At 28.0% G+C, this 12820-nt stretch overlaps 1 protein-coding gene across 1 annotated transcript in view; it reads left to right on the plus strand.

The window, feature by feature from the left end:
* Positions 1-12581, plus strand: part of LOC111621583 (dynein heavy chain 3, axonemal-like) — a 40792-nt gene extending 28211 nt beyond the window's left edge. The window contains exons 14-20 of the mRNA XM_023363764.1: positions 1314-1504; positions 1581-1667; positions 5414-5558; positions 5990-6201; positions 8072-8242; positions 10676-10801; positions 12381-12581. Coding sequence (XP_023219532.1) covers positions 1314-1504; positions 1581-1667; positions 5414-5558; positions 5990-6201; positions 8072-8242; positions 10676-10801; positions 12381-12581 — 1133 coding nt within the window. The remainder of the gene's footprint in view (positions 1-1313; positions 1505-1580; positions 1668-5413; positions 5559-5989; positions 6202-8071; positions 8243-10675; positions 10802-12380) is intronic.
* Positions 12582-12820: the final 239 nt, after the last annotated feature.

Genomic DNA, 12820 nt, shown 5'->3' on the forward strand with positions numbered 1-12820 from the left:
ATGGTGGACAGAATAGAATAAAGAACCTGAGTTGTACAAACATCTTTCTGTTATTGTGAGGGACCACATGGAAACATCCTTAGGCACAATTTGCACTTCCGTTTACCTTTTCTTAGTCCAACACCTATAACATGTTTCTATAAATTTCTAGTCCAAGTTGTTGTTCATCTGTCTGAGCCATGTAACTCATTAAGTTGAGACACTGACTTCAACACTATAACGTTAGTCCAAGAAGTTCAGGAGTCTCTCTTCCTCCAAATTGGCTCTACCTGTCGGGTACTGGACAATTATCCCTATTGTCCTGTTTGTCCTCTCATTATGAGGACCAGCCAAAAAGGGACTTGTTCTCTCCATGTGTGCCTTCAGGAAACTTCACATTCATTGTTTTGATGATTTTAGGAAGTGGCCCTCACCTCCAAGGGGGAAGAATAATTAATATTAGAAGGTTCTAGAAGATGGAAAGAATGTATGAAGGTTCTAGAAGAATGGAAAGTAAATATGCTAAAGACTACAAACTAAACTTAAAATATATTATGGCATACAGCCACATAGGTTTCACACTGTTCTAATTAGTAGTTTCTGAAATATAAGCCAAATTAATGGTTATGCTTGCATTTTGTACACGAATGTATAATTACTTACAAAGTTTAAGTTTTCAGTTCTGCTGAATGTTTCCTTCCAAGTGCAATATATTTATATATGCCAGTTAGAACACCTAACATCCATATCTCATTATTTGCAATTTTCATGAAACGTGCCCACAGCTGGCAGCTCACTGAAAATTATTTTTCTCCCAGATGCAATACCCATTCAATCATTATAAAGTTACTCTCAATTCATAATTGTGTGCAAGGAAACAAAACAGTGATGCTCTAGGTATTATCAATTATTGATGTTTGGGAAGATTGAATTTTTTTCCTATTTTATTTGTTAGGCATTCAATCAAAATGGTCAGATATCTATTTTCAGCAGCATTGCCAGAGCCAAGTTTACATGCTACAAGATTTATTCTTAGAGATTTTGTCTCCCTGTACACTTGCACAGTCTGTGCATTAGTAAATACAGCAATGTAATGTACAATGCATCTATGAATAAACTTATTTGGATGGATAATATGTAATTTATCTATAGTTAATGATTCAAATGAAACCAAAACATACTAACTTAAAAGCACATTAACCAAGGTTTAGCTATATTTTTATTTTTTTTTATGAATATTAAAATTTTTATAATTAAAAATAATAAAAGTAATGTAGCTAGATTATTAACAAGTTATTAAGCATATTAAATGTCTTTTTACCTCTCTATTTCAGATTATGATATCCAAATGAATACTAAAATTTTCAATTGGCCTTCATCTATTACGAAAGTTTTCAATGCTTGCAAAATACGTGTATCAAATCAGCAAGATCAGGCTGAAAGATCTTTAATAACAAGACAGCAAAATCTCCATAAAAATTTGAAAACAATGAAAGAATTACTTGATAGTTTCAGAACAAGAGAGGTACTTACTTAAATTTTAGTATTACATTAAACTTAACATGTATATAATAAAAATTAAACAAATAAAACTTTTTCAGAATTTAAATCCAAATCAAATATCAAATAGCATATTAGAATTGGATACTCTTCAAAGAAATCTCATTGAAGCAAAAGTTGAATTAGAAGTAAGCATTTTATCTTAATCTTTATTTAGGACTTTGTACATAAATAATTCATTATATATATATATATATAAATGAGGGTGTTTGTTTGTTTGTATTCCTATATATTGTTGTATTCCTATGTATTGTTTGTATTCCTATATATTGTTTGTTTGTATTCCTATTCCGCTGTATATTCCGTGGCCATTTGACCAATTGCTACAAAACTCTGCAGTTAAATTCATAAACTTCTGACTTAGATAAATTCATACATCTCACCCCAAAATATTGATTTGATTTTTGTAAATCAATTAATTTCTATCTATATACAATTTGTTGATTTACACATAGTGCCATTCATTGGCAAAAAATTAACAAAATAAGAAACTAAATATAATTCTTATAAAAAAAAGATGTAATTTTAAAAAATATATATTATATTCACTTAATTACTGTGACAATGATATAGTGCAAAATAGACATGCTATATCATTACTGAGACAGGTAGCATATAGCTCTTGCCTGAGTGGAATCAAAAGTGTTACCCTGAGAAAAGTCTATGGTAAGTATATAAGTATTTAATTTTCCACATCTAATGACTTATAGGTTTTTTTTTATTTCTGAATGGTATTTTCTTAATTCTAATAAGTGCCCTCCAGTAGCCAAATGCATAAAACTACCAAACTCTGATAGTTAGTTAGTTATGGGTTTGGGCTTGGCCATGTGCAGTTTTCTGGGTTTTCTTCACATTAGTAACACCTAAATATGGTCTAGCTTCCCATAAGTCTTTCCAGGATGTATCCCCCTCAGCAGATCACTCATACGTTGTTTGGCTGTAACCAAATAAACCAAATTAATTCTTAATGAATAATTATTTATTGAGACACCGTCACAATGCCAGGCTGCAACTTTTCTTTATGATGTTCTCAATTCTTTTAGTAATGGTGATGCCCCTGTACATCATACTTTTTCTGTTAGCAATAGAGTTGTGCCAGTTATCTATCTAACTCTGTTCAGGAGAAAAATTTTGAATCAAAGTAACATGACTTCCATTTTAAACTGGAAGTTCGTATATAGTTAATCTGTGCTCCTGCCCCTAAGCTTTCCATATTTGATACTGACTTTCATCTGTCTAACTTCTTTCTTTAGATTAAGGAAGGACAGACAGATGCACAACAGTGGGAATTTATAGGTTTGATAATTTTTCTATAAATGCAATATTTACAAGAACATACTTTCCATGTAAGTTATACAATCTTTTGCCAACACTTAAACACTTTATTATCACATAAAGAATTATTCTAGCAATTTTACAAGATTTTTTTTATTTAAACAAGTTTTATATGAAGTCTTTCAGACAGTAAGGTTAGCAACTTTGATCACATGCAGGGTCATTATAACCTGTCTAACACAGATCACTTTTTAAATATTAATAGTAGATCAGTATTAATTAGTAGTCATTGACCATTTTTTTTTCTGGGAGGAGATCAATGACTATTATCAGTTGAATTACTTTGAGCCCCTTCCACAACAGTCCCTTATTTCTATTGGATCAACTGTATGATGGAATTTGAATAAGAAAATTACATAATACAAAGTTACCAGCCAGCACAAAATATGATTTAAGTGGTTTTCAAAGGTACCAAGTTTAAATATTTGGTCCATTTTTTGCAAAATTCGATTTGTTGGCAGATTACTGTTTGATATTCAGATGTAAATAGTACTGTTTCTTAGCATTAACATTAGGAAAAAATATGCTATCTTAAATTTTTTAAGATATCGTATTTTCAATTGGTGTCTATCTACTTGACCAATGAAATTGTGCCATTTCATACTGACCAAGTATTGCAATAAATGTGACAATGGTAGGCTGAAATAACCAAACTCTTTATATGGTTTTCTTTTTAATATTTGGTATATCATAGTATTTGATTTATATAACTACAAAAGTTATCTTACAAAAGTTTATCAATCTAACACATTTAAAAAATTTTCTTCCTCTACTGTAGTACAATTTAAAGAATTTTTAAAATGTATTAGATTGGTCACTTGGTATGATAAACTCTTACATAAGATAACCTTTGTAAATATAAATCAAATATTATAATATAATAAAAATGTTAGAAGTACGAAATAAGCTAATAATCTTAATCTTTGCTGTTGTTATGTTTTGCTTGAGCATAGCCAGGCTCATCTGCTAGTTTTATTTATACATTAAAAATCTAATATATTTGTTTAATATAGATAAAAAAATCTTTGCTTTTTGATGATACAAATTTTAATAATGCTAATTTATAGTACAAAATAAAACAATTTACAATATTTAATGTAAGTACATTTATAAACAATAAATTATCAATATTAATAATTTAATATTTAGAATTTCAACAATTACTACATTTCATTTATTAATAATATTTTCAGTATAAACTTGAGTAATGAATCATATGTACACTTAAAAAAACTAAGATTTAGACAAAAAAATGTATTTTATTCAAAACAAAATCAGATTTTTAATATATTATATCAATTGCTTTAATAATATGAAAGAGTATTGTTTGGTTATAGTCCTGATTTCATTGTCAAATAACTTTGGCCCAAGTGGTGGCTAGTTTGCATACCTCACTTTAATTTTTGATATTGCCTTAGTGATGGTGTCATGTCACATGGATGCAGATGGAGAGTAATTACACTCAGCTGTTGCTCTACTGACGTTGAAAGAAAAGTTTATTTATTACAATTTTTAGTTACACACTATCTCTACTATGTTATCACCTTGTGGAGTAAGACAGAGTTACAATCAGACATTAGGTATATCTTCAGGAGTCTAATATGCATTACCATTTGTCAGTGGTTTGACAATTCAGATCAGTACTGTCAGATAGGCCTCTTTTCATTTTTTTCTGTTTGTGACATCCAATTAGCTAGATGACCAGTCAGTTTCCATCCAATCTTAAATGACTTTTAGTATTTAGGAGATAAATAATAGGTTTTCACATGGGAATAAATCTCTTATGTGAATGTTTGGTAGTTAATCATTAAAACATATAATAATAAATATATTTAAAATATAAACAATAGAATATTATATTATAAATATTGAATACATCATCTTAAATTTACACATAACATAAAATTACTAATACAATTGATTAATTGATTTGTTAGTACAAAGAATGGCATAGTAATACAATATGGATGATCATAATTTCTTTTGTTATAAGTGAGTCTGATCCATGATGGGGTGGATTAGCATGGATCAGAGTTGGAGAATGATGCTTTGACTTAGACAACTCTTGACAGATAATAGGGATCTGGATTAAATTCCAACCCAGTTTTTTCATAGCAATAGACTTGACACCTTTCTGTGTAAATGTTTTGTCAGCTAGATAGCTAGCTGATAATATAGTACGATTTTCAAATATAATAATATATTTGAATATAATACTATTACAATAATATTTAAAAATTAGGTTTATTATAAATTTAAAGTTTTCATTAAAATAATTATAAAAGTTTGTTAATATCATATAAACTTTTAATTAGGATTTCTGATTTAACTGTTACATGAATATTTTGACTTATTTTCATTAATTAATGCATTACTTTTAATTTTTACACCTGTTCCTGCTTTATTTCCTTAAAGTTTGAAAGTACAATGGACTATATAAAAATGTTTTTGGAAATTAAAGTAGTAACTGGTGTGATTATTTATGAAGAATGGAAGATTAATGTTGAATTCTTAACTTTAATTTAATGTATCAATTTAGAAAATAAATGAAGAAGAAAGATTATTAGGATGGGTTTGCACAAAAGAACCATTACTATATGAACTCACAGAACAAATTCAGCCTTATAGTCAACTCTGGCATACAGCTTATGATTTTACAACAAAGTTTGAAAAGTGGTTTAATGGTAATGTAGTTATTTTAATAAAAATATTCTTTAGCAAAGTATTCATTAATAGAAAAATAATTATTAAAAAAGAACAAATTTAATCATAAAATAGCCTATCTAATATTTATCTACACTGCATTTTTTTTAAATTTCAAAATAATAATTGTTGAAATATGTTAAGAAAATTGTGATTTATTTACAATATTACATAAACAATCTCTGGCAAAAATATACCTTTTACAAAAAATTCACTTTAATTAATTTATTTATTTTAAAAACAATTGCAATTAAATCTGATTATTTTATTTATATATTATCCTCATTATTGATTATCAAAGAAATCAAAATTAATTTATTTAATAAATATAATAATAATATTTGACTATATTAAATTCTATCACTTATTTTTAATATTTCATAACTGAAAAATATTGTAAATTTTAATATAGGTCCGTTTAATGATCTAAATACTGAAGAAATTGATGAGAGCATGGAAAAGATTAATGAGTCCCTGACTTATTTGAAAGATATATTTGAAGATAATTCAGCACCGAAACACATTACAACATATTTAAAAAAGAAATACTCTGAATTTCATCATCATGTACCCTTACTGAAAGTTGTTTGTAATCCTGGTATGAAAATTAGACATTGGGCAAAGGTAATTTTTATAAATTAAATAAATATAAAGTGCTTAATAATTAGTAGATACATAAATGAGATAACTATTTAGTTTAATAAGCTGAAAGCATAAATAAATGAAATATATTTAGTCAAATTATATGACATCTTCAAAACAAAAAGACATTCAATAAAATAGAATGATATTGAATATAATTAAAACAATAAAATTTCTCATTTTCAAATATAAATTTTAAAGTACAATGGGTGATCGGTTAATGAATGGTTTGGACTGCGAACAAATCAGACAATGAACACTCTCGTGAAAGATTTTTATGTTTGGACAACAAACACGTTTGGATAACAAACACCTCACAGAACAAACACAAGAAGAAGCATGGTGCATTTAAGATTTGCAAAATTATATTTTACTAGAATCTATGAATGGTTTATGGAATGAGATTTTCACAGTTGCATACATAACCTTTTTTGCACTAGTTGATTTCTGTTATCTGAATTTTTGCAAGTGCTTTTTTTAAACTTTTTATTTTAAAAAACTGATAATATTATGGAGCTTAAAAAGAGTGGCATGTTAAGAACTGAGCTCATTACATAAACTAAGCAAGAGATAATAGCCAAGGTAGAGAATGGGCAGAAGATGTCTGATGTTTCTAGGCAGTATGGCTTCAACAAATCTACAGTAGATACAATCTTAGCTAAAGAATGATATAATCAAAAAGACTCAAGCAGATGAATGAGTAACAAAAATCACATCTGAGAAACAAAAATATGATTTTGTTTCTCATTTCTCCATCAATGGAAAAATGGAGAGATTGCTTTTAGTTTGTTATTACATGTAAATAAACATAGTAAAAAATTATATAATTTTTTATTTATTTTTTTTGGCGTCTCCAGAACAAATTAATCAAATTCCCATAAAAATCTATGGTAAATTAATAATTGGTTAATGAACAATTCGGGTAGAGAACATTGTCTTTGAACAGATTATGTTCGTTAACNCATATGATAAAAGCTGACATGCTGCTTTTAAGTGAGGTTATATTGAATACATCTCTCTCTAGAGGGCACATTAAAAAAAAACAAATGAGTTATATACTAAAACTGTGTGAAACTGTCAGCATTACATCAAAAGCTATAATTATGTTATGTTTAATTTCTTCATTTTTTCTTCTTTCTAAGGATGTAAAATATACTTCTGGAATTCTGAAAGTGCTTTTTTTATGTATATTTTATTGTTATTTGATTCAAAACCACAAAAATAAACATATTAAAGTTAAGAAATTCGCTGTAAATTATCTCAGCTTATATCAATTAACATGCTGGCCTCCCCATTTTTTGTGTGGCATGCCAGTTACTCCATGAAAATATGGTACAAATTTGTATTTTATTTCAATAAGTTATGATGTGGTTTGGTCTTAATGCCCTCATCAGACAATAAGTTACGATGTGGTTTGGTCTTAATGCCCTCATCAGACAGGACAAATAACGTCTTAAATCCAGACAATTTGTTAAATACATTTTACATTCATCACATTTGGTTTATAGTATTTGCAATGCATTGACATTGCAATTATCAATCGAAAGCTAACTAGCAATTAACAAATTTACGAATTTGTTTGGTTTTGAATTGTTATTTTAACTGTCTTAAGATGGTATTTAAGATCAAAATATGTTACAAACTATTGAAGTAAAAGATAAATCTGTACCAAACTTTGTAGTGAATTTTTCAGCAAATGATATGGATAGAACCTATAAAGTGGATCAAGTATATATCTAAATGAAATATTGTATCTACCAATTGAAAGAAAGATTTATTAACTAAATTACAAATTTAGTTCACAGGTTTATCTGTTTTTTGCTAATTTTATTTATCAATTAAATTTCTACAGGACAGAAAAATATTATCATCATGTGAAGATGTACAAGCTCTTTTAGATGAACATATTTTAAAAATTCAAACAATTGGTGGTTCTCCATTTTCAAAACCTTTAAAAAAAGAACTAAATAATTGGGAAACAACACTAATACTTATACAAGATATCTTGGATGCTTGGCTGAAGGTAAATGAAAATAATTGGCATTTTGATTGAAAGTTGTTAAATCCTTAATTATATGAAAAACATGAAAATTTTCAAATTTTTTTTCAGATTGCATAAGCTCTTTTATTAAATTCATATTCTATTTTTATATCATTAAAACTTGAAAATTATAAATTCATTTCAGACTGGATATGTTTACAAATTTAATAAATAATTCACTCTTTTATTTCACCCAAATTAACACACAATAAATATTTTTATTCTATTCAAAAGCTGTCATCATATTAACCAAGTAGTATAAAAAATAGAATAATTCAATATTAGAATAAGTAAGAATATTAGCATACTAGCTGTTACCCATGGCTTCATCCATGTGGAATTTGCAGTTTGATAGAAATAACTCTCCCCTTGATACTTCACTAAGATTCTCAACATTAGTTGTTACTATAAAAACAAAAAAATCGCATCTAAAATAGTACAGTATAAGACGTTCTTCAGGTTAAGCCTTAATCCTCTCCCTCTCCTCCGCTGGAGAATTTCGGAAAATCTCTTCTTAGGCCGAGACTCCACTACCGTAAAAACGGCATAAAACCCCTCACCGTAAAAGCTTTTAATCATGTGACCCTGATATTTTACGTGTAAAATATCAGGGTCACATGATTAAAAGTGCACTCCCATACTGCAGTTATTGTGAGAGAGATATTTTCTTACACATTTGGTGATGAAAAGGTGATCAGTCAGTTTTTTGAAAGCAATGATCTGCTCATTCACCTGATCTCCTAACTTGTGACTTCTGGTTATGGAGCTAAACCAAAAATAGGGTTTATACAGGTAGAGTTGAAAATTTATGAGAACTAAAGATGCTAATTGAAAGGGAAGTGAATCTTATTAGTCCTGACGTGTTGCACTTGACTATTATTAGTGTGATTACTTGATTGCAATATGTGACTCACAGTGGAAAGCACATTGAACAATTTCTTTAATACTGCTGTGACAATGACACTATTACAGACCCCTGTTGTGAAAATTCTAACTATTTTTGAAACTGCCCATAATTTTTTCATGTCAAGATAAACATACTTATAAAATTTCATTGACCTATCTCTAACAGTTTTGTCTCCATTGTGGCCTAAAGTAGTGTACTTTAATTATAGATACCCTGTATACTAGAGGTTCCCAGCCTTTTACTGTGTATTAATAAATTTATATGCCATAGCCTCTCACATAATTTTTAAAAGGCATTGTCTTACATTTATTTAAGAGCAAAAAATGTTCAAACTTTTAAAATATCTTTAAACAAATTTTTTATATTTGCAAAGTTTTAGCAATATTCTCAAGCTTTCATCCACCCCCTAAGGGGTAAATATCTGTTGAGAAGTCCTGCTGTATACATAGTGTGTTCCTTAAGTCTAGAATTATAGGAGTTATAGTATGTCGATCTTTGTTTTACAGGTAAGGAAAAATGAATTAAAATTATTTTGGAGATAGGAACTCACACTCAGTGAGAAGTCTACATCCAAATTGCTGGGAAGTCTGGATGCATCTGTTAAATTTTTTGGTGACCTCTCACTATCTAAATAACTTGAATTTGTTCCTTCTTATGTGGCACCATGCTTTACATGCTGAAAAGGTAAACAAAGATCAACATAACTCCTTTGGTTCCAGTCTTATAGGACATCCCAGATTAAATTTAGTCAAACTAATAAGTGTTGCATAATTCTAACTGAGAAATGAAACGTATTCTTTAGATTTTGATACAAAATGCAATATCCAAATACAAAACATGGTTTTCCTTTCTTTAAGGAGACTACTAAACTTTATCTTAAGAAAAAGTTAACATTAATCACTTAATATGTTAATGTTTATATTACTTAGCTATTAATTTATTAGTACATTAGAAAATGCTTTAATGTAAAAAATAAAATTCTAAAAAGCAATGAAGTCAGAACTTATTACTAATCTTTAGCTAATTGTACTATAAACAAGTACACAAAAATTTAAATTTCCTTTCCTTTCTGACTTGTGGAAGATTATTGACCTCTTAACTGTAAAACATTTAATAAAAAATGAAGTAGAATCAAAAATTAAAGGTCGAAAAAACAAACCAGTTTCCAGCAAAGAGAAACACTTTATTATTACTGTAAACTTCCCCCAAAAATTTAAGGATTTTTGAGGGAAATTGGAGAAAGTTTACAGTAATAATAAAGTGTTTTTCTTTGCTGGAAACTGGTTTGTTTTTTCAACTTTTAATTTTTGATTCTACTTCATTTTTTATTAAATGTTTTAGAGTTAAGAGGTTAATAATCTTCCACAAGTCAGAAAGGAAATTTAAATTTTCATGTACTTGTTTATAATACTATTAGCTAAAGAAAATGCTTTATTGTAATAAAATTTGTGTGTTTTCTTTTTTGAATTTATTATTTGAGAAATTTTAACTATAATATTTTTTTTTAGTGTCAGTCTTCTTGGATATATCTTGAACCAATTTTCAGTTCAGAAGACATCACAAGACAAATGCCTGAAGAAGCACAGAAATTTTTTGTTGTAAATGAAATTCAAAATAATATCACTGCTGATCTTGTAAGTATCTTATTTATCTTCCTTACCTTCCTCTGTAGCAAAGGCCAGTAGTGCTGTTGCAGCCCTCTTCGTGCATATGTCATATTTATGTTCGTTTATCATGTTGGATACGCTTCTCAAGCAGTTGAGAAGCATATCCAACATACTTTATGCAAATGTTAAATTGCTTGTCCTTGGCCAGAATCTGATAGACATTAGACTTAGTGTTCTTATAGGGAGCTTAATTATTTATCTTTCCTCTTCTATCTTTTAAGCATTCTTATTCTAATAAATCAAAAAATACAAATACTGTCACAATATACATCACTGGTCAGAGACTACTGCATAAGGCATGTAACCTATGAATACCAAGTGCATTTTACCCTAAATGTCTGATGTAAAATTTGGAATGAGTAGTTTCTTGGTTCTATTTTTATTGACAGCACTTTGAAGTGGCATGCCAGTTACTCCATGAAAATATGGTACAAATTTGTATTTTATTTCAATAAGTTATGATGTGTATATTGAATAATAAATTTTGTATATAAAAAAATCTTAAATAAAAATTATTATATATATTTGAACTATCTTACATGACCTTACCTTATCTGAATAATTTTCCAAAAAAATTCACATATGAAGTCTGGTATTGTATTTTTGCAGAATGATTGGCATGCCAGTCTATCTGGGCAACCATGAAATCAGATTTTCCATATGATAAAAGCTGACATGCTGCTTTTAAGTGAGGTTATATTGAATACATCTCTCTCTAGAGGGCACATTAAAAAAAAAAAATGAGTTATATACTAAAACTGTGTGAAACTGTCAGCATTACATCAAAAGCTATAATTATGTTATGTTTAATTTCTTCATTTTTTCTTCTTTCTAAGGATGTAAAATATACTTCTGGAATTCTGAAAGTGCTTTTTTTATGTATATTTTATTGTTATTTGATTCAAAACCACAAAAATAAACATATTAAAGTTAAGAAATTCGCTGTAAATTATCTCAGCTTATATCAATTAACATGCTGGCCTCCCCATTTTTTGTGTGGCATGCCAGTTACTCCATGAAAATATGGTACAAATTTGTATTTTATTTCAATAAGTTATGATGTGGTTTGGTCTTAATGCCCTCATCAGACAATAAGTTACGATGTGGTTTGGTCTTAATGCCCTCATCAGACAGGACAAATAACGTCTTAAATCCAGACAATTTGTTAAATACATTTTACATTCATCACATTTGGTTTATAGTATTTGCAATGCATTGACATTGCAATTATCAATCGAAAGCTAACTAGCAATTAACAAATTTACGAATTTGTTTGGTTTTGAATTGTTATTTTAACTGTCTTAAGATGGTATTTAAGATCAAAATATGTTACAAACTATTGAAGTAAAAGATAAATCTGTACCAAACTTTGTAGTGAATTTTTCAGCAAATGATATGGATAGAACCTATAAAGTGGATCAAGTATATATCTAAATGAAATATTGTATCTACCAATTGAAAGAAAGATTTATTAACTAAATTACAAATTTAGTTCACAGGTTTATCTGTTTTTTGCTAATTTTATTTATCAATTAAATTTCTACAGGACAGAAAAATATTATCATCATGTGAAGATGTACAAGCTCTTTTAGATGAACATATTTTAAAAATTCAAACAATTGGTGGTTCTCCATTTTCAAAACCTTTAAAAAAAGAACTAAATAATTGGGAAACAACACTAATACTTATACAAGATATCTTGGATGCTTGGCTGAAGGTAAATGAAAATAATTGGCATTTTGATTGAAAGTTGTTAAATCCTTAATTATATGAAAAACATGAAAATTTTCAAATTTTTTTTCAGATTGCATAAGCTCTTTTATTAAATTCATATTCTATTTTTATATCATTAAAACTTGAAAATTATAAATTCATTTCAGACTGGATATGTTTACAAATTTAATAAATAATTCACTCTTTTATTTCACCCAAATTAACACACAATAAATATTTTTATTCTATTCAAAAGCTGTCATCATATTAACC

This window comes from Centruroides sculpturatus, unplaced genomic scaffold (genome assembly GCF_000671375.1).
Source record: "Centruroides sculpturatus isolate CEXI.00-Female unplaced genomic scaffold, Cexi_2.0 scaffold175, whole genome shotgun sequence".
Classification (NCBI taxonomy): Eukaryota; Metazoa; Arthropoda; class Arachnida; order Scorpiones; family Buthidae; genus Centruroides; species Centruroides sculpturatus.